At 38.7% G+C, this 23,140-nt stretch overlaps 3 protein-coding genes across 3 annotated transcripts; all 3 read left to right on the top strand.

The window, feature by feature from the left end:
• Positions 1-1,106: 1,106 nt before the first annotated feature.
• On the top strand, positions 1,107-5,019 carry LOC133015513 (CD209 antigen-like protein E). The gene is made up of 6 exons (XM_061082739.1): positions 1,107-1,293; positions 1,830-1,943; positions 2,049-2,240; positions 3,490-3,632; positions 4,381-4,481; positions 4,851-5,019. The coding sequence occupies exons 1-6, from the start codon at positions 1,107-1,109 to the stop codon at positions 4,990-4,992; spliced, it is 879 nt and encodes a 292-aa protein (XP_060938722.1). The 3' UTR covers positions 4,993-5,019.
• A 958-nt stretch (positions 5,020-5,977) lies between these two features.
• LOC133018604 (C-type lectin domain family 4 member A-like) lies at positions 5,978-10,776 on the top strand. Its single transcript, XM_061085010.1, is given in 6 exon segments — positions 5,978-6,146; positions 6,362-6,475; positions 6,581-6,772; positions 8,052-8,128; positions 8,131-8,199; positions 10,576-10,776. Coding segments are annotated over 6 exon segments (822 nt in total).
• A 3,694-nt stretch (positions 10,777-14,470) lies between these two features.
• LOC133019822 (probable ATP-dependent RNA helicase DDX5) lies at positions 14,471-23,097 on the top strand. The gene is made up of 13 exons (XM_061086396.1): positions 14,471-14,661; positions 15,547-15,733; positions 15,887-15,983; positions 16,264-16,397; positions 16,779-16,844; positions 18,859-19,000; positions 19,169-19,329; positions 19,477-19,649; positions 19,761-19,871; positions 19,995-20,056; positions 20,158-20,217; positions 21,675-21,896; positions 22,278-23,097. The coding sequence occupies exons 1-13, from the start codon at positions 14,621-14,623 to the stop codon at positions 22,730-22,732; spliced, it is 1,911 nt and encodes a 636-aa protein (XP_060942379.1). The 5' UTR covers positions 14,471-14,620; the 3' UTR covers positions 22,733-23,097.
• Positions 23,098-23,140: the final 43 nt, after the last annotated feature.

Raw genomic sequence — 23,140 nt, 5'->3', positions numbered from 1 at the left:
CTTACACTGGCTTCCTTATGTTTTAATTGGCATTGATGTGGTTGTACTGTACCTGATTTAAAAAATACATACATATTATGAAATAATCACACATGACTTGCTGTGTTTCAAATTGTTTGCCTCTGAAAATGGCTCTTGACTGAAGATAAACAGTTAATATGTTCATTCATCCCGTGTGTGTGTGTGTGTGTGGGGGGGGGGGGTGGTATATATGTTTGTTGCTATATATATAAATTGTGTGTGAGTGTATTTCTATCTTTGTGAGGGCCATTTTGGTTTTAGCATGACGGTGTGAAAGGCTTGGAATTAGGCACATGAATCAAGATAAGTATTTTTAGGGGCTGGGGTGATATTTATTAATTTACTGTACTGTAACTGAGAGTTTACTGTGAGCAGATTGCAGAACATTTCTGTGTACACGCAGCAGCCTGTTGCAACAGGTGTATGCAACATGTTGGCCAATCAACCAAAGCAGAGGAATAAGCTCTCCTAGTGCCTTTCTACTTTTTTTAAAATTAGATGTGAATCTGTCATTGTTAGAAATTATTAGGCTTCAACACCGGAGTACATTTTTTTAACAATTGTTGTAATGACACCAAAAGTGATGCATTGGATTTATTGTTGCCCAGCAGAGAGCAGATTGCCAATAATAAATACAACCATTTGGATTCTCTGTTGTTTCCCATTTGATCCATATCAGAAAAATACTAAGCAATGAAGCCTTGATAATCATAAACACCTACAGACAAATTATATAGATATTGGATGGATCGCCATGACATTTTGTACATTTGACATTCCAATGATTATTTTGATCCTCTGGCTTTGCTTTATATAGTCAATGTTATGTATTTGTTAAGAGACCAAACAGTTAAGCACTGCTCTAAAATAAACCCCTGTATTAGAGTGTCCCTGTGTGTAAAGAATGTCCATAATTTGGGTATGAACCAGCAGTCAACATCCTATTTCAGCACATGTCTGTCATAACTTCCCTATTTCTATAAAACATACAGAGCTTCAGTATCACATGCATGTCATTTACGCACTTGTTCCTAGCACAAGAGACATCTAACTCAGGTAGAGTGTAGTGATCAAATTACGCAGAAATGTCTGAGGATATCTATGCCATGCCAGACCTCTCCAAAAAAGTGAGATTTCAGACAGGGGAGAAGGCAGACGGTAATGCAGATGTCTACGAAATCACAGACGATGTGAACATTTATGACAACTACTTGCAACAGGGGAGTACGCCGCTAGAACTTCAGGACAGCACCACTGAGGAGCCACAGAAAGGTACCAATCCGTCTGTCTGTCCCTGCCTGTCTTGTAGGTACGACATAAATACACACAATACATGACCATTTTATTTGCATTGTGTCAACGCTTTTTGTTTTTCAATTATGGACCTAAAAACAGGGTTAATTTTAGCCACCCATTTTTATACATTGGGTAACTGAGTACTCTCACGTATAACTTTCAATAATGCACCTGGCACAATTCACTTGGACTCATGGATGGTCATGGGTCAAGGTCCCTGTGACCTCCACAAACAAATTTCTTGACTTATGATTTTAATATCTCATAGGAACACCTTTGGGGAATTCTAAGATGTCAGGGGTCACAGGTAAATGTCAGGGTGACGTTAAATTAATCTGTAAACAAATGTATATTGATGGTAATTGCACTGGTTGAGGGAGGCGTAGAACCACAGTATGGTATTTCTAGTTTTTTATATTCGCTTTCAGCTCGCCAACCACAAACTTGCCAATGAAAGATTTCACTCCCTGTTTTAAAATAAATGCTCATCAGGTGTTTGTTTGTGCCCTCAGCCATTTCAGTCAATGTACCTTCAGGAGGGAGGAATCTTCTCAGACCTGCCGCAATGTTTCTGCTGCTCCTGTGCCTTCTCTTCCTGGCCGGAGTCGTTGTCCTGGTTGTCCTTTGTAAGTTTTCAAAACAAATCTATTCAAACCAATGGCTGTAGTAAATTACCCAAATATGTATTAGTGAGCTTTAATCATTCACAAGTTGGACCCTTGCTGTGGCAGTGATTCAAGACAAAGGCCTCATTGCCGACCTAACCAGAGCGAGAGATGAACTACAGACAAGTAATGGTGACATGAAAAGCCTCAATGACAACCTGACCCAGAAGACAGACCAGCTGGAGAAAGAAAATTCTCATTTGAAGGCCGTTGAAAGCAACCTCACTACAGAGATAGACGAATTAAAACAGCAGCAAGGCAAGTGAAAATATGCATAATGCTTTTGGTTAAAAGATTATTTGGCATTTTTTCAAGTATACTCATTCAGTGTTATGCCAAGAATTGGGTGATAGGATTGATACCACTATCATGTATAGATGGTAAATACAAAGCTGGAGTCCGTAGCTGGTTTTCATATTGCACAAAGAATAAAGACATGAAAGGCAAATCTACCTCTAATTCAGCCAAATCTCTTAAATTAAAAAGTTACACAGTGTTTGTTTGATTTATACAAAATTCATGTGCAAAAGCATGGTGGACCCTTCCTTTGCTGGTAGCAGTTGCCAGGCAACCATCAGAAAACTGTGATCAATTCTTAAAATCCCAAGATTGGGCCTTTGAGACAATTCTAGCTGACATTGGGCAAGAGGAGGCTGACAACCAGGACATGTAGGTAGGGTATCGTAGGGACAAAAGACAGAGAGAAACAACCATTTACACTCACATTCTCCACTACGGTCAATTTATATTCTTTAAGTACAACAAAATGATCACCAATCATCCGCAGGATAAGGAGAGGGACAGAATCAAAAATGATATAACCATCTAAACATTGAGTTATGCTGATCCAACAAACTTGTTGCACCATATTTTCACATTATAATCTTACCACAACTGGTAGTAAATAAAAGTCAAAATTGCACAGTGAGCATTTGGACCACAATCCACAAGGCTTATGCAATTTGTATGTAATATCTGGATCCTTAGATGAAATATTATATTTTATATATATTATATTAAGTAATATAAGTCAATTATAATGTATAAAGTATTTATGCTTAACTTGCCAACCAGCAGCTAATATGAGGCATAGACTGTATATAAAGATGGACGGATGAGAGCTCCCTTAAAAGTCAATTATAGTTATATAAACAGCATGAAATGGAGCCTCTTGCTCCAAATGTGCAAAATGGCAGCGTTTGTATCCAGGATGGAAGTGAGGTAGTGGAGACACGTCATCCATCTTTAAGCAGTCTGTGGTATTAGGTATTACAGCGGAATCAATAGTCTCATCTTACTCTCTGAATTAAAGCATATTAGCATATTTTCCAAAACCCCAAACTATTCCTTGAATAAGTTTTCTGTTTTAAGAAATTGAGAGCCTTTTGTATGAAAGTGTGTGAAAAGTCTATTTGCTTGATGCTCTGTGAAGTGTTTTATCTTTGTCTTGTCACGGAATTACATGGTGTGTTGTGACTGAAATGTGTTATTTTGTGTTGTTTAACAGAGCGCTCATGCAGTCCTTACTGGATAAGGTTTGGCAACAGTTGTTATTTCCTTTCCAAATCGAAAAAAAAATGGAAAGAGAGCAAGAGCTTCTGTGAAGATCTGAGTGCTCAGCTGGTGATCATATCTAGCGAACAGGAGCAGGTGATTGAAATAATTTCTCTTGATTCAATTTTCAATGACTGAATACTGTTGTTATTTTGGCCTTTAAATGGTGAAAGATTTTAAATGATCAGTGTGGTAAAACAATTGTACTCTTCCCCAAATGCCTGAAAAGGGGAAGGAGAAGTAGACACATGCAAATGAAGCATTGAAATGCTTCTGTATATACAGTCTATGATTGAAACCTGTAAATACAGTAATAGAAGTATTTTTAATCTCTTCCACGCTTAATCATATCACAATTTTAAAGCACAGGTGTTACTATAGTAAACAATGGCTATGTTTTATTCAGGTGTCCCAGCTTAGTTATATTTCACCATTTTCACCATTTCCCAGGCAATAAGTAATGGGTCTTGATGAAAAGAAAATCAGGCACATTTAAGGAACTTATGAGCGTGCGAAGTTTGGTGCAGCTTGTTGGGCCTTAGCTGAAAAACTAGACTGGCACTCAGTAGAGCAGATACCTCCACTTGGGCCCAGCAGTCCCCTATTGAAACACCAAATTCACACGATTGTTGTTTGGATTTAATTCAGGGAAAACTCACAAAGTTAAAGAAAAATCTTATTTAGCAAACTGGTCTGTTTAAACCCTAACCCTACACAACACAAATTAACAGTCAACAAACCGGTTGGCAAACCCAACAAACAAACGGATGGGGGGGGAAACATACCCTCCTTGGTGGAGGTAAAAATTACCAAAATCATTATTTCCTAATATTTCTTGATCTAGATTTTTACCTTCTCATTCCACGGGATCTTCTGGATTGGTGTGACTGATGAGGAGGAGGAAGGGGTCTGGAAATGGGTGAATGAATCGGTGGCAATGAAAACGTAAGACATTTTTTTATTGTCCATATCTGTGGTAACCATCAATATGCATGTCAGAACATTGTCGGCTTCATTCATCTGTTTAAATCAAAGCCCAGCCGTCATACTGCAGCTCTGAAAACAAAGCATTTACGGACTTACATCTAAATATTGAATAAAAAACAAGATGTTGTGCTTTATACTGTAAATTGGTAGGAAACATGTACATTTTAAATCTCAAATGAAACTTAAGTGTTCTCTGTGTATTTCTATATTCAAATTTCCTTTAATAATGTGCTATGGATATATAATGCACTGATGTCATCAGTATTGATCTTTAATTTCAAAATAACAGCATACATGTTTTGCTAAGCAGTTTTTGTTCATCTCCAGGTATTGGGGAGAAGGGCAGCCGGATAATTATGGAGACTCAGAAAACTGTGCTACACTTGGAGACTTTGGAAGCTTAGAAAGCTGGAATGATATAGGATGCGACACTAAAAATTACGCCCTCTGTGAGAAAATACTTGAGTGAAATAAAAAACGTTGTTACAATCCTGGACCGATGTAAAATAACAGTAATAAAGTGCACATTCACCTTTAGTGCAAACAAATGAGTGCCTCCCTGTGCTGTATTTCTTCCATTAAACTTTTGAGGTTGAATATTTCAGTAATCTTTCATTTTCAATATTGTTTTATCGTATGGTATCTTGAGGCTGCAGGAAGACCTGAATCTTGCTTCCAGTCCTTATGATAGCAAGCCGTCCAGGTGCAAGTGCACTTGAATCCCTTTTGATGCTGGCAAGAAAGACCCTTTAAATTTCCCTTTGATTTTTGAAACTGTGACGTTGGAAAAACTTTGATCTGAAGTGCAGGAGCTGAATCTACGTACCAAGAAATTAACAGTTCTCTGTGTTGTCTTCAATTTGTTTTGATATTATGTCGGTACTGTACCTCCTTCTATGCACTGGACCAGTCTTGTGGGACTTTGTATTGACTCTATGAAATATCAATAAAAGTTAAATAAATAAATAATAAAGGAAATGGAAGATGGTTCTCTGATTGGTTTATTGCAAGTTATGCCCAAAACACACCCGTGAGCTCAGATTGTTAAATAGAGCTTTATGGGTAGGGAACGCACCACAATGTTTGCCATAAAATTGTGGTGGATTTGCTGTAACTGTTAAAATAAGCATTTTGAAAAGAAAATGATGGGTGGAAAACATGAATGTTTAAAATTACATTAATTTTAAGGTTAAATTCAAAGTGGGAAAGGTAATCGAGCCGTGGCACTGAACCGCGGCAATAACATGTTAGACTGCAAATCAAATGTTAGCGTTCACTGGTAATCAGGTGGATTTAGAGGGAACAAGCAGATGCCCAAACGGTGCTGAGCTTTGACTTCCCGTTTTTTCTGCTCTTCTTCTTTTCACGCTGTCATCAGTGTCCAGTCTCTTTCAGAAAACAGACACAACTACTAAAATATATTCAATTTGGGTGTTTGATGTGTGATAGGCGTCATGTCGGAGCATGTGTACGCTGATCCGGACATCATCAACAAGGTTTGCTTTGCTCAGGACATCAAGGAGAATATAATGGATATCAATGTCAGCGCGGAGAGCCTGAGAGTGTACGAAAATCCCTGGGTAGAGGATACACCAGGACCTGCAGAGCCTCAGCAACGAGCAAGTATGAGCAGCAAGTGTGTGTGAAAACACACCAGAGATGACATAGATTTTAAGATCGATTCTCAGATTTGTATTTGTATGTTCAAAATCAACATGTTGACATTTCTGTGGAGATTGGTTTGATGTGTGATATTATATCCTCTGAATATACATCTACAGCTAGGAGCAGGAATTGGGGAGAAGTGCATCTCATCAGGTGTTTGTTTGTGCTCTCAGCCATTTCGGTCAATGTACCTTCAGGATGGAGGAATCATCTCAGACCTGCCACAATGTTTCTGCTGCTACTGTGTCTTCTCTTCCTGGCCGGAGTCGTTGTCCTGGCTGTCCTTTGTAAGTTTTCAAAACAAATCTATTCAAACCAATGGCTGTAGTAAATTACTCAAATATGTCTTAGTGAGTTTTTATCATTCACATGTTGGACCCTTGCTGTGGCAGTGATTCAAGACAAAGGCCTCAATGCCGATCTAACCAGAGCGAGAGATGAACTACAGACAAGTTATGGTGACATGAAAAGCCTCAATGACAACCTGACCCAGAAGACAAACCAGCTAGAGAAGGACATTGATCATTTGAAGGCCATTGAAAGCAACCTCACTACAGAGATAGACGAATTAAAACAGCAGCAAGGCAAGTGAAAATATGCATAATGCTTTTGGTTAAAAGATTTATTTGGCCTTTTTTCAAGTATACTCATTCAGTTTTGTACTTATAATTATGTGATAGGATTGATACCACTCTCATGTATAGATGGTAAATACAAAACTGGAGCCCATAGCTGGTTTTGATATTGCACAAAGAATAAAGAAATGAAAGGCAATTCCACCACTAATTCAGCCAAATCTCTAAGATTAAAAAGTTGCACGGTGTTTGTTTGATTTATACAAAAATTCAAGTGTAATTGTTGGAAGCAGTTGCCAGGCAACCATCACAAACTGTGATCAATTCTTTAAATCCCAAGATTGGGCCTTTGAGACATTTCTGGCTGACATTGGGTAAGAGGAGGCTGACAACCAGGACATGTAGGTAGGGTAGTATAGGGTCAAAATTCAGGGAGAAACAACCATTTACACTCACATTCTCCACTACGGTCAATTTATACCCTTTAAGAACAACAAAATGATCATCAATCTTCTGCGTGATAAGGAGAGGGACAGAATCAAACTGATCAAGATGTAACAAGTGACAAAGGAGGACTCCTGTTCCTGGATATCACAGCGTTAACGCTATCTTTTGAGATAACCATCTAAACATTGAGTTATGCTGATCCAACAAACTTGTTGCACCATATTTTCACATTATAATCTTACCGCAACTGGTAGTAAATAAAAGTCAAAATTGCACAGTGAGCATTTGGACCACAATCCACAAGGCTTATGCAATATTTATGTCATATCTGGATCCTTAGATGAAATATTACATAAGTAATATAAGTCAATTATAATATATAGTATTTATGCTTAACTACGCCAACCAGCAGCTAATATGAGGCATAGACTGTTTATAAAGACGGACGGATGAGAGCTCCCTTAAAAGTCAATTATAGTTATATAAACAGCATGAAATGGAGCCTCTTGCTCCAAATGTGCAAAATGGCAATGTTTGTATCCAGGATGGAAGTGAGGTAGTGGAGACACGTCATCCATCTTTAAGCAGTCTGTGGTATTAGGTATTACAGCGGAATCAATAGTCTCATCTTACTCTCTGAATTAAAGCATGTTGGCATATTTCCAAAACCCCAAACTATTCCTTGAATTAGTTTCCTGTTTTAAGAAATTGAGAGCCTTTTGTATGAAAGTGTGTGATAAGTCAATTTGCTTGATGCTCTGTGAAGTGTTTTATCTTTGTCTTGTCATGGAATTACATGGTGTGTTGTGACTGAAACGTGTTATTTTGTGTTGTTTAACAGAGCGCTCATGCTGTCCTGACTACTGGATAAGGTTTGGCAACAGTTGTTATTTAATTTCCAAATCGAGAAAAAATTGGTAAGAGAGAGCAAGAGCTTCTGTGAAGATCTGAAAGCTCACCTGGTGATCATATCTAGCAAACAGGAGCAGGTGATTGAAATAATTTCTCTTGATTCAATTTTCAATGACTGAATACTGTTGTTATTTTGGCCTTTTAAATGGTGAAAGATTTTAAATGATTAGTGTGGTAAAACAATTTTACTCTTCCCCAAATGCCTGAAAAGGGAATGGAGAAGTAGAAACATGCAAATGAGGCATTGAAATGCTTCTTTATATACAGCCTATGATTGAAACCTGTAAATACAGTAATAGAAGTATTTTTAATCTCGTCCACGCTTAATCATATTACAACATGACACATACAGCAGACATTTTAACTTGTCATATTAAAGCACAGGTGTTACTATAGTAAACAATGGCTATGTTTTATTAGAGTGTCCCAGCTTAGCTATATTTCACCATTTTCACCATTTCCCAGGTAATAATTAAGGGTCTTGATGAAAAGAAAATCAGGCACATTTAAGGAACTAATGAGTGTGCGATGTTTGGTTCAGCTTGTTGGGCCTTAGCTGAAAAACTAGACTGGCACTCAGTAGAGCAGATACCTCCACCAGGGCCAAGCAGTCCCCTACTGAAATGACAAATTCACACGATTGTTGTTTGGATTTAATTCAGGGAAAACTCACAAAGTTACAGAAAAACCTAGATCGGCCCCCTGTTCTGGATCAGGTTATTTAGCGAACTGATCTGGTTAAACCCTAACCCTAACCGTACAAAACAAATATTAACAGTCCACAAACCGGTTGGCAAACCCAACAAACAAACGGATGGGGGGGGGAAACATACCCTCCTTGGTGGAGGTAAAAATGACCAAAACATTATTTAATATAATATTTCTTGATCTAGAATTTTATCAGCTCACTCCGCATGAACGTCTGGATTGGTCTGACTGATGAGGAAGAGGAAGGGGTCTGGAAATGGATGAATGGATCGGTGGCAATGAAAACGTAAGACATTTTTTTATTGTCCATATCTGTGGTAACCATCAATATGCATGTCAGAACATTGTCGGCTTCATTCATCTGTTTAAATCAAAGCCCAGGCGTCATACTGCAGCTCTGAAAACATAGCATTTAAGGACTTACATCTTAATATTGAATAAAAAACAAGATGTTGTGCTTTATACTGTAAATTGGTAGGAAACATGTACATTTTAAATCTCAAATGAAACTTAAGTGTTCTCTGCTTATTTCTATATTCAAATTTCCTTTAATAATGTGCATTGGATATATAATGCACTGATGTCATCAGTATTGATCTTTAATTTCAAAATAACAGCATACATGTTTTGATGAGCAGTTCTTGTTCATCTCCAGGTATTGGGGAGAAGGGCTGCCGGATAATTATTGGCCATCTGAAAACTGTGCTCAACTTCAATCCTTTGGAAGCTTAGAAACTTGGAATGATATACATTGCGACACTAAAAATGACTTCCTCTGTGAGAAAATACTTGAGTGAAATAAAAAATGTTGTTACAATCCTGGACTGATGTAAAATAACAGTAATAAAGTGCACATTCACCTTTAGTGCAAACAAATGAGTGCCTCACTGTGCTGTATTTCTTCCATTAAACTTCTGAGGTTGAATATTTCAGTAATCTTTCATTGTCAATATTGTTTTATCGTATGGTATCTTGAGGCTGCAGGAAGACCTGAATCTTGCTCCCAGTCCTTATGATTGCAAGCCGTCAAGGTGCAAGTGCACTTGAATCACTTTTAATGCTGGCAAGAAAATACCCTGTAAATTTTCCCTGTAAACTGTGACTTTGGAAAAACTTTGATCTGAAGTGCAGGAGCTGAATCTAGGTACCAAGAAATTAACAGTTTTCTGTGTTGTCTTCAATTTGTTTTTGATATTATATCGGTACTGTAATCCTTCTATGCACTGGACCAGTCTTGTGGGACTTTGTATTGAGTCTTTGAATTATCAATAAAAGTTAAATAAATAAATAATAAAGGAAATGGGAGATGGTTCTCTGATTGGTTTATTGCAAGTTATGCCCAAAACACACCCATGAGCTCATAATTGTTAAAATAGATCTGTATGGGTAGAGAATGCACCACAATGTTTGCCATAAAATTGTGGTGAATTTGCTGTAACTTAAAATAAGCATTTTGAAAAGAAAATGATGGGTGGGAAATATGAATGTTTAAAATTACAATAATTTTATTAATCGAGCCTTGGCACTGAACCGCGGCTATAACATGTATGACTGCAAATCAAATGTCAGCTTTCAGTGTTGATCAGGTGGATTTAGAGGGAACAAGCAGATGCCCAATCCGTGCTGAGCTTTGACTTCCCGTTTTTCTGCTGTTCTTCTTTTTCACGCTGTCATCTGTGTCCAGTCTCTTTCAGAAAACAGACACAACTACTAACATATATTAAATTTGGGTGTTTGATTCTGAGATAGCCGTCATGTCGGAGCATGTGTACGCTGATCCGGACATCATCAAGAAGGTTCGCTTTGCTCAGGACGTCAAAGAGAATAAAGTGGATATCTATGTCAGCGCGGAGAGCCTGAGAGTGTACGAAAATCCCTGGGTAGAGGATACACCAGGACCTGCAGAGGCTCAGCAACGAGCAAGTATGAGCAGCAAGTGTGTGTGAAAACACACCAGAGATGACACAGATTTTAAGATCAATTCTCAGATTTGTATTTGTATGTTCAAAATCAACATGTTGACATTTCTGTGGAGATTGGTTTGATGTGTGATATTATATCCTCTGAATATACATCTACAGTTACAAGTATTTCATGAATTGAATCTTTTTTTAATGGGTTCGAGTATCCTAAAATATGTGTTTTTGAAAAAAGTGTCCATGATCAGTGAAAGCTCGGGAAAGAGTCGTCACATCAGGGTTTCGATATTTCTGGCTGCAGTGTGTCTTCTCCTCCTGGCTGGTATCATTGTTATTGGAGTTCAAAGTGAGTTGCTCAGATCAGTTTTGTGACTATAAGAAGAACCACAGAAAGATTAGAGCATCACAAGTTATTGATGATAGAAAGACTGCAATAATATGAGGGCATGGCGGATGTTCAGATGCTGTTTTGTTGTTTACCTTGACACAGAGAGAGACCAGCTAGCAGCAGTTCAACCTGATCTCAGGAAAACGATAGAACAACTAACAGCCAACAACACCATCCTGAGCAGAGAGAGAGATGCACTGTGGAGGTTTTGTCGTGAGTGAAATTTCGCCATTTATATTTCATCACCTTACTCAGTTATTATACTGAGTATATTATGAGCACTGAATGTCCATTGAACATGTCTTGCTTTTGTGCATAAGAGCAACATTTTGCATTTATTTATTTCTAAACTTATAGATGCAGATTATCTGCTTCTATAATTACAGTACATAATATATATTTTTTAAATAAAAACAATATGGAATAATTAGAATTATTATTAGTTTCATTATTATTAATAAAGAATGATAAGGATTTACCATAAACATCACAAAAGTATATAATTTTTTTTAAAAAGGAGGTGCAAGGGGGTTTATAGATACATGACATACAGATTGGATATTGCACATTTCACACACTAGATGTGTATATTGATTATGTATACTGATTTTGATCATTGATAGAACATATCTTGTACAATCTGCAAATATTCATTGCAGTTATTATATTCCATCTTTTCTCAAATACATCTTACGTATTTCTCACTTTGTGAGTAACTTTCTTCACTGTTGCACTTTTTGAACCATAATTTTCCATTTTATTTTATCAGGGGATTTGTTTGTTTTCCACACTTTGGTTATTTGTTTCAGTGCTTTGGTTCTCAAAATTCTAACTAATTATCTCCAGTAGTAAGTTTGCTTAACATATTATTCTCTACTTTTAAATTCAGAGTTCTCTTAAACATCCAACTCAATGAGCATATGGTATTTTTTGGTTTTCTATGATAATTTTCCTTTACATATTTCAATAACAGGTGCATATTCTGCATGTCCTTTATCAGTTTTTATTTGATGACTTCTTTTTGCCAGTATCTAAGGTGTTTTTAGATGTTTTGGGGTATATACTTTTATGAGATATTCTCAAAAGAATCCATCTCTTTGTCAGTGAACACTCACCAGAATCTAACCAGGTAACCCCCCAGAAATCTGGAAAGTATAGTCATTTTGATTGATGAGATGTTTTCGAAGATGGATAGATTTGCAGCTTCCATTTGTTAACCTGATCAATCACTCTTAAATAATTAATTCCAAACATTTTTGGGGAATCATAATCCCCAGCTATTTCAGTTTTGTACATACTCATTTACAGTTGAATTTTCTCTTAAATCCTCTTATCCATTTGTTATCCTATAATCATGGCTTCTGTTTTATTTATATAAAATTTATATTTCTGTTTCTTCCATTAACGACAGTAGTGATGTCTTGATATTTGTGAGAAACATCGTCACATCATCTGCGTAAAGTGCCAGTTTATGTTATTCTATTCCAAATTGATTCCACCTATAATTTAGTTTTGTCACATGCTTTCAGCTAAAGCTTCCATGCATATATAGCCAATAATTGTTGTAAGAGAGGATCTCCTTATCTTGTACCTCTCTTCATCGTAAATGTAAACATTTTTCATTTAACGGTAAGAAACTAGCTGGTCTAGCTCCTAGGAGTTTAGAAAACTGAAATTCTAGTGTGAAATATGAAGGCTCATTCAAATGTCTCCTATCTCTGATACAGGCAGAAAGCAAAAACTTTGGAAATGTAGAAGACTGCTTCTTCCGAATGTCCCTGGGACAGAAGACGAGGACTGAGTGGGTGCAATGACAGTGACCACAGAACAGTACATATTATAGTTGTGTTTTAAAATATATTGTTTTTTTTATTTCTTTTTGTGTCAAATCATATTAGGTATCCTCCTAAAGAGCAGTATGTGTGGTTAGGATTAAATTAAATAGTAATTAAGTGTTTTATGTTTCCTTCAGTAGACTTTTTTTAAATAATGACTTCTGTACATTGTCAACAAAAGCAAATGTTTTATGCAACATCCACATTAGATCAAAATACAAGGTTTTTCAGGAGTCTTGAGTTTAGCTGAATGTTTAAATAGTAATCAGTCATTATTAATTATGAATCAGTGAACTTATTTTTTACATCATCTGTTCTGAACTTCTCATGTTACCATGGTGTCTGTATCAGCTGCAAAGAATGTAATGTCTGATGTGGCGCAGCTTTTGTACTATGCATGTTTTCACTCTGATTTTTTATCTCCTCATTTTTTGTGGTATTGTACACGGAAATTACCATTTAAAAAAATGTAAGAGATAAATAACCCGACACCTCCATTGTAAAATCATCGTCACACACATTTTTTGGAAGCCAAATGAAAAATGTGTAATGACAGAAAAGTCACAAGGTGAAGATAGACATTGTCAATATGAGTGTTCATAGAAAGAATCATTTACTGGGTTGAAATACTGTTAATTGTGTTAAGTCGGAAATAAGAACATTTGACGCACTGTATGAATAAATGTAGCCTACCTGATTATTAACCAATTACCCAACTAGACGTTGTTACTGTTACGTTGCTTTATACCTGGTAATTACAGTGCAACCCTATATACCTACAAAATATGTTAATCTACTACAATTTTGCTTGTTAAACATCCTTAGTGGCTGAGTTTAGTTCACCTGAATGTTTTTCCTTTGCTTCTGAATGCACAGAAATAATAGAGGTTCTCAGTGTGGATGGTTGAGAGTAGAAAACACACAGCTTTGACACCAGACACTGAGGATCGTCTTCTGCTGTGAACATTGCTGTTGGGTTTACGAATAATTTGCTGTTTGGTATGAACATCTTAATAAAATCTGAAGCAACACACACAGGTTTTTAAGGTAAAAGGAATCTGTTTTGTTAAACTTTGGAAAACGTGTGCTTTCTCCTCGTTCTGATGTCACCGTGTAATCTTTTTTTTTATTTGATCTTGTTTTTCACTATTTTCTCATCTGTAACAACTTTAATTTCAGTATCTGTGCTCTATTAATGTGTGATCCTCAAAGTGAAGATTGATTATTTTTTAATTAAATCAAACAGTTTTTTGAATGTGTAAAGAACCATGCAATTGTGTTTTAAAAGGTGCTTTACAAATACGTGTGTTATTATCATTAATTTTTTCACACAATGAAATCTAATTGTTCCCATTAATATTCGAACTTGAATCACTGTTTGAACGTAGACCATCCGTACACGGACGTTAAATAGTACTACGACGTGGGACGAATGCCGCGATCTGAGGCGCAATGATACCAAGGTGAGCCGCCTCCTCTGACGTCACATCCGTCTCTGCAAACTGACTCTTATCTGCCGGCATTTTATTTTTATTTTCCCTGTGCCAAGCCGCAGCTCGTAGATTAATCTCCTGGTTTGTTGTTCGGCGACAGTGTCACAGACAAACGAAGGTTCTTTGTTTTTTTGCCAACGGTAGCCTGCTACACAATGCCCGGGTTTTCAGACAGAGATCGCGGCAGAGACAGAGGGTAAGTCGGCTGTCAGCTCCGTGTTTCTGAACGTTAGCATGGGTTAGCAGCTGAGCTAGCGGCGTCGCTGTCACGGCTGTGTTCAACCAGACACCTGACCCGCCAGCAGCTGTTATTTAACCGCCCAGGTTGATAAAAATGAATCCGAAGCTCGTTCTAGTCCGGTCCGGCGGCCCTGAGGTGACACGACGTATTTGCAAATATTTTCCTGTCCCCGGTCGGTTGGAGGTAAAATGGCAGCTAACGACGCGTCTGTGCGCTTTGCTCGGCAGCCGACTTGTTGTCTGCCCGTGTGACGCAGTCGTGTCTCTGGCTTCCCCCCCCCCCGTCGGCACTGGGACAGCTCGGCAGCCCAGGGTTGTTGTTGTTGTTGTTGTTGTTGTTGTTGTTGTTGTTGTTGTTGTTGCCTTAAGCCCGTCACGTCAAACGGGTTCCAGTGAAATGACAGTTTGATGTTTGCCGTGACTGCACCTGTGTATCAGCTCTGTTGTTGACGGGCACTTTTTGAATTAGATCACGTCCAGCCAGGCTTCTTTTTTCTTTTTTCTTTTTCAAATGTGTTCAGAGTTGCCAGAAATGCTCAATGTTTGTATTTTAGTTGTTTATTCTTCACTTCCACGTTTGGCCTCAAGGCTGAAGATTTGTTGTCATTATGCTATGAAACGGGGAAGAGAGGATTTGAGTAGTTGAATGAAGCAAGTGAGGAAAGGACACTCCAGGGATTCAGTATTGCGTCTAACTAACAATAATTCCAGTTTACCTGAGGCCATGCACTTCAACTCCTAGTAGAACTACCCATGACTAGTTCACTGGCCTTTTTAAGTAGTGCATTGGTGCAAAGCTCCATCTGTGCTTTATCTGGCATGCTCTTTTCTCATGCACAAGGTATGGTGGTGGACCCCCTCGTTTTGGTGGTGGTGGTGGTGGAGGAGGCAACAGAGGTGGACCTCCTCCAGGAAAATTTGGCAACCCTGGTGAGAGGCTGCGGAAGAAGCACTGGAACCTTGACGAGCTTCCCAAGTTTCAGAAGAACTTCTACCAGGAGCACCCGGATGTCACCCGCAGACCAGTTGTAAGAATGGCTCCCCACAGTTTAATTTGTTAGACTTACTATACTAATGATGTTATATATGTATGAGATTATCTATAACAGACGTTTGCCAGTGCACTCTTTTCTTACTCAATGTGTGTTGACATCTGTTGTTTTTTTTTCTTCCCGCTTCAGCTAGAGGTTGACCTGTACCGAAGAACTAAAGAAGTTACGGTCAAAGGCAGAGAGTGCCCCAAACCAATTATGAAATTCCACGAAGCTGCATTTCCAAGTGAGTAAAAACCCATGCTCCCAAAAGTCCTTTTTACCAAAATATATAAATGGTCAGTGACAAATAATTGATGGCATCATTGGAAATTCAAGAATTATTTAAAAACTTGTTTTAAATGCATACATTGGGTTTGTTAAAATCTATTTATTTTTTTTATGTTTTGTTTTTTATAAAGACTGGAAGTGCCTTAAAATGTCAAGTGTTGCAACCTCATAAGAATGAATGAACGGTGAAAACACTTCACATAATATTTAACTGGACTTCTATTTTATTTTTCGAGGCTATGTCATGGATGTTATCGCCAAACAAAACTGGACTGAACCAACCTCTATTCAGTCTCAGGGGTGGCCAGTTGCCCTTGGTGGCAAAGACATGGTTGGCATCGCTCAGACTGGATCTGGAAAAACCCTTGCAGTAAGTGAATTTTTTTTTCTCCTTTATAATTTTCCAAACACTTTCTGCTCGGCACAGACAAGATAAATTTGTGTCATCTCTTGTTTGTATCCCAAAGTCTTTGAGACATAATGCAACTTTGCTATATGCAAACCTTGCTCTGAGAAAGCAGTCCTTTATTGGACAGTACTGTTAATTTGGTAGTCATGTGTGCTGTGGATTTGGCCATATTTTTTTTTATCAGGGTAGTGAGGTTTTAACAGATTCACATACCTTTGCAACTTGAAAATCGACCCTGCTCGGCAGGAACTCCTTGGTTTTGGAAAACACTGGTGCAATGTTTTGTGTTATAAATTCAAGTTGCATCTAGAACTCAGTCTTGTTTGTTTCTTTTTTTAATAGTACCTCCTGCCTGCAATTGTGCACATCCAGCATCAGGCATTCTTGGAGCATGGAGATGGACCTATTGTAAGTACATATCAATACATTATGTTGTAGTTTGTGATTAGCACAGGATGATATGGACAGATATTGATTCATTCATTATTCAATTATTTCCCTATTTTTCAATGGTCAAAACATTTTAAAGCTATTACAAATTTACAACTGAAGGCCAAGCTGATACTCAGCAATATGCCCACACTACTAAATATATTGCCCTGTAAATGGTAAAAGTTCCACCTTGTGCTTAAAAAGGGATATTCTGCAAATACTAAATCAGAATCCAGTGCTACTGTTTGTCTAGATTCTTTGTTTCATTTGGTTGCAAGAAGTATTTCCTCTTGGTGGACAACATTTTCTTATCGGTACCGTAGTATTATGGCAACAGCAGGCAGGTTTTGCTACCTTCTGTGAGAAAGCTGTTAAACTGCCTACGATCAGGGCATACTGTATAAGGGTGCAGCTTAAGCAAGCAATACTTGCTTGTCCAGTTCTAATGGGTATTTTTGCTTCTGGCCTGGAAGAATGTTTTGTTTTACATAAGTTGAGAGACACACATCACATGCTGCTACAAATATGTAGTACAATATGTATGTTTTAATATACATATATGGGTAGTTGACAAATAAGGGTGAAACAGTATTTTTTTATTTATAATTATAATGTTCAAATGCTGAATTTTTTTAAACTGCTAGTATTCAGTGGATTTTTTGTATAATTTCATTGTGGTGTGACGGGCCGTCATCCTTGTGGCCATTTTGAGTCATTGCTATACAAGACTGACCTTAGCTATTATGCTTACTGAATAATAACACAGTTTAACCTTAATTTGTTTAATTAAAAAATAAAAATAAAAAAAAGTTACAAAATTTGTACAATTTTTTTTTTTGTAACAAATTTTTAACTACAGCCGTCACACTACAGGACTCTCAAAAAATGACACATTCATTGTCTGACAAAGAGTGAAATTTATGAAATTAATCAGAGGTTAACAGTCACCTTTCAACATACACAGTACATTCCAACATCTGGGGGGCTTCCTGGTAGTGGGATAAACTAAGGGCCCCTATAGTTGTCCATGTAACTGCCGTTTCAAAAATCTGATTTTCCATGTCACGCCACAGGACATTATTTGTGTTACGAAAGTTATTTTGCTGTAAATACTAATATTCTAGTTTTGTGCATATTAAAACCTAATATTAATAAAGTAATTATATACAATATAATGCCAAGGCAGTTATTACCTGCTCCAGATATTTCTGGTTTATTTTGTTAATATGTAAGTTTAATGCTTCACCTATGTTACGGTCACAGCGCAGGACATTTTGCGTATTCACCTTAAAATATAATCAAAACATGACAGATATTTCATACAAAATCATAAGCTTAAAACAAAGTACCATAATATGCATCACATCCATGTGTTGTTTAAAGGGACTCTCACCTTTTTTGCATTTTTACACTTTTTTTGGATAAGGTTAAATTGGTATTAATAAGGTAATGACACTCTAAAATGCAAGGCAGACCCACCAGGAGTAAAAACAAACAATTATTTCACTCTCATAATATTTAGTGAAAACTTCAACCAATAAAATTCTTCGGACCGAAGGACCTTATTGGCCGACAGACCTGTCTGTTTGCTGCATGGACATGCAGGTTTTCCGTCTGCTTCTTGTGGCGCATTCGGGCCCGCGTCATCAAGGCATGTGAATGTAAATGTATATAACTTACCGGTGCTTCTGAATCCGAATCCATTGCTTTGGTAAACAAAAACTCACGTGCGTGAGCGGAGGCAGTAGGTTGTAAGTCTGCTGGTGTAAATAAAGTTTCTTAAATAAAACACCGCGGATGGGAACGAGGGGGTGGGGCATTGGAGGAAGGCGGGATGATTTGAATGTGCTGTAATTCTCAAATGCAACAAAGGTGAGAGTCCCTTTAAGTGCTTAAATGCATCTAAATAAATATTCACACTTAATTACAGAAAAATCATGCGTCATGTCATCCACCCATATATATATTAATGTTATTCCTCTTCCTCCAGTGCTTAGTGCTGGCACCAACCCGTGAGCTGGCTCAGCAGGTGCAACAAGTGGCTGCTGAATACGGCCGGGCCTCCCGTCTCAAGACAACCTGCATCTACGGTGGTGCACCCAAAGGACCCCAGATCAGAGACCTTGAGAGGGGTACGTTCTGTATTATCATATTACTAAATTCATTTGGAATTTCTTTAGTATTGCATATATGTTATCAATTTTTTTTGAAAAACTGTTAGTTGAGTTAGTATCTGTATCAATGTTGTTTTATCTACAGCTAAACAGAATTATTGTTTTTTGCTTGTTCTGTTTTTAAAGGTGTTGAGATTTGCATCGCTACCCCAGGTCGGCTCATTGACTTCCTGGAGTGTAGTAAGACAAATTTGCGTCGTTGCACCTATCTGGTGCTGGATGAAGCTGACCGAATGCTGGACATGGGATTTGAACCTCAAATCCGCAAGATAGTTGAACAAATCCGGGTACGTAGATTTTTTTTTTTACCTGCCACAATTAACATTTTGGAAAAGGATGTGAAATAAGATTGTCACACAGGATTTGGTTGTCAATACTCTTGCTACAAAAGCCTTTCTGCTGACACTGTAAGTCCTTTCTCTTTTCCTAACCAGCCAGACCGCCAGACTCTGATGTGGAGTGCCACCTGGCCCAAGGAAGTACGCCAGCTGGCTGAGGACTTCCTGAAGGATTATGTCCAGATTAATATTGGAGCACTTCAGCTCAGTGCTAATCACAACATCCTGCAGATCGTTGATGTTTGCAATGACATGGAGAAGGAGGACAAGTCAGTAGTTATCTTTTAGTGTTAGTAGATCAACAATTTTAGCGTTAGTAGATCAATTAAATCAATGTGATGAGAATAGGTTTGGCCTAACACTCGGTTGTACTCTGTTAGACTGCTCCGTCTGCTGGAGGAGATCATGAGTGAAAAGGAGAACAAGACCATCATCTTTGTGGAGACCAAAAGGCGTTGTGATGAGCTCACCAGGAGGATGAGACGAGACGGGTAAGGATCTCCACACCTATCCGTTCAATGGATGTTTGTTCTTTTTTTAATCTGTAAAGTTCTCATTGCTCCTACTTGTTGGCCATTGAACACAAACCCACTGTGACAATTTTTCTGTCACAGTTGGCCAGGAATGGGAATTCATGGTGACAAGAGCCAGCAGGAGAGGGACTGGGTCCTTAATGGTGAGAAGCCAGTAACATTTTAAGAATATCGACAGGATTCAGCTTCACAGGGTGCCCTGTAATTTATCTATAAAAAATATGTACTGTCTCTCTACCCTCAGAGTTCAGATATGGCAAAGCTCCCATCCTCATTGCTACGGATGTGGCCTCCCGCGGCCTAGGTCAGTATGCTATTGCGTAGCATCACGTCCTTATCAGTGTCACACTTATTTTAAAGAAAGTGGTTTTGCTTTCTTTAACTTCTCTATGCATTTTCTGAGTTTTTCTCACCTTAGGGTGGAGTCTTTGTGGCAGGCGCTAGGCATGACAAGTCCCAGGCCTCGAGAGGGAGAAGGATGACATATTGGAAGTGCTCAACTGGCTTGCCACCCAGTGGGCCTAGAGAGGCGAAAGCTCTTGTGTGCCAGTGATCTTCAAAAGGCTGTGTGGCTAAGCCTTTGTCTCTGATCTATGGTTGAAATACACACACATCTGTTCTCTATCCATGGATTTCACCTGACAATTGCCATCCAGCTGTTTCCAACTCAAATGTAAAAAAAAAAGATATGCTTAATGGTGTGACTTTTGCCTTGCATGAAGTTGTGTTAGAGATCGCTGTATTGCAAGTCACTGGTTTGAGATTTGGAACAATTGTTACCTTTCGGAGCTCGTATCACAAAGCACGGGTGCTTGTGAGCCTCTCTTTAAGATTTCAGTTGTTTTCTTTTCCCGTCAAAGTGCTGGATTCCTTGAAATGGAGAGAGCAGTTTGAAATATTGTGTCTGAAAATTGATGAGACCTGGCACATGTGTGTAGGGGATAGTGGGAACACCTAGTGAGAGGTAAAAGAGAATGAGACAGCTCAAACCAAAGATCCTCCCTCGCCTGCGTTTTATAGTCATGTCGAGACCTGCCAACGAGAGACATTTTCTCAAGTGAACACTGGCTTCTTGGAAGATCTTGCCTTGATGAGACTGATGAAGGGTGTAGGGGAAATTGTTCCGTGCTCGCTGAGGGGTCCCACTGGGTTCAATGGTTGGGCCTTTCCTTTTTTCTTTTTTTTTTTTCTCAAGGGGCCCCTGTTCAAATTAGAACCTGGTCTATTTTGTCTTGGCAAGACATGCAGTGCGGCCTTAAATATCAAGCTTCTTTTGAGAGTGTACTGGGAAAAATGGACCTGCAAAAATGTACCAGTCAATGGTCCAATATTGGCAAATGAGGACGTCCCAGTGCATATCGTGGCCCAACTGCATAGAAGCTCCTGGATGTCACTTGACAATTTGTGGGGGATTTCGCTGCATTGGGAAAGGACTAGTGAATGCATACTCCTTTATGGTAAGACTTAAATCATTTTTTGTCTCCCTTGGTAAGAAAGGGGAGAGTGAATGTCTTTTGGATCTTTTTGATTATGGTAAGCAATTGGAGTGTGCTTCGTTTCTCTCTTCCCACAGTAGTATTCCCATGGAATAGATGTATACACAATATTGTGTTGTCTTAACATGTTTCCTCCGCAGCCTAATGACCTTTTTTCCCCCGGCCATCACAGTTGCTAACTTGTCCCTCTGATCTGGCTGTTGTGGTGTGCAAAATCCTGTGTGGCCTCCATGTTTTGTTTTGCCACACTGCAACACTTTCACAGATGTGGAGGATGTGAAATTTGTCATCAATTATGACTACCCTAACTCCTCCGAGGATTATATCCACCGCATTGGACGCACAGCCCGCAGTCAAAAAACGGGCACAGCATACACCTTCTTCACCCCCAACAACATGAAACAAGCCAGCGACCTGATCGCTGTGCTCCGCGAGGCTAACCAGGCCATTAACCCCAAGCTGATCCAGATGGCAGAGGACAGAGGAGGTAACAGCTGATAGACATTGGCATTAATTAATAAGCATGTTGGAATTATTTGTTGATCATAAGTAAAGAATATCATACAACCCCAAGATCATCACACCTACCCACTACATTATGTTTTGTCGGCATCTAGTGCATAGAGACAAGTTTTCAAAGCATGTGATCAAATAAGAATTAAACAGTCCAAATTGTTTATAGAAAATGGGCAGCAGAACTCACTAATAATACATAGATGAATGGGATGTACCTGTTGCAGTTTTCAAAGTGCAGCCTGCTCTTACCAGCTTTTCCAGGATATTGCTGCCATCTTGTTTTTTCACTGTATTAATTGTCTGAACCCACTCCCCTCTCTTCATTTCCCTTTCTTGTCTTCATCTCTTCCAGGTCGTGGAAGGGGGGGAAGAGGTGGCTACAAGGATGACCGTCGCGATAGGTATGGGGGTGGGAGGAGCAATTTTGGCGGTGGCAGCTACAGGGATAGGGAAAGCGATAGAGGGTTTGGCAGTGGGCCGAAGAGTACCTTCGGTGGCGGCAAGGCCCAAAATGGTGGCGCCTATGGAGGCAACAGTGGTAACTCTAGTGGCAGCTATGGCAACAGCAATTATAGCAACAGCAACGGACAGGGTAATTTCGGTAATCCGACAAACCAGGTGGGTGCCTTTGGTAGCCAAAGCTTTCAGGGCCCCCCTCAGTTCGGGGCCATGCAGAGGGCTGCTCCGAATGGAATGAACCACCCGCCATTCCCGTTCAATTCTCAGGCCCCACCACCACAGGCCCAGCAGGCTGCACCTCCACCACCCATGATGCCCTACCCAATGCCGCCACCTTTTCCACAGTAGATATTATATGAGCACAATAAATGGGAACCAACATGATTTTTGTTTAGTCTTGAAATCTTACAGTATGACTAATATTATTATTATTGTTATTCATGTTTACTCTGAACTGTTTTAACTTTGTTTTGCTTACAGCAGGGTTGGAATAATTCAATAAACCCAGAGCATTAAGTGGCGTCATAGACACGTCTCCTATAGTGCAACTATGATTGCTGCACTTTTCCTTGACTGTTTTTTGTTACATTCCTCAGTAATTTATTTTTACTAGGTAATGCAGTGTTTTCAGTTTGTGTTCAGTTTAAAGCGATGTTCTTGAAGATATGAAAAGGGTGCGTGTGGCCCTTTTGAATAAAAAGAGACAATGGAAACTTTTGTGTTGTGTGTTTGTGTGGGATGTTTGGGTCTGATCCT

This window comes from Limanda limanda, chromosome 2, assembly GCF_963576545.1.
Source record: "Limanda limanda chromosome 2, fLimLim1.1, whole genome shotgun sequence".
In the NCBI taxonomy this organism is placed as follows: domain Eukaryota; kingdom Metazoa; phylum Chordata; class Actinopteri; order Pleuronectiformes; family Pleuronectidae; genus Limanda; species Limanda limanda.
The sequence above is the reverse complement of the archived record's forward strand: the minus strand, read 5'-3'. Positions and strand labels throughout refer to the sequence as shown.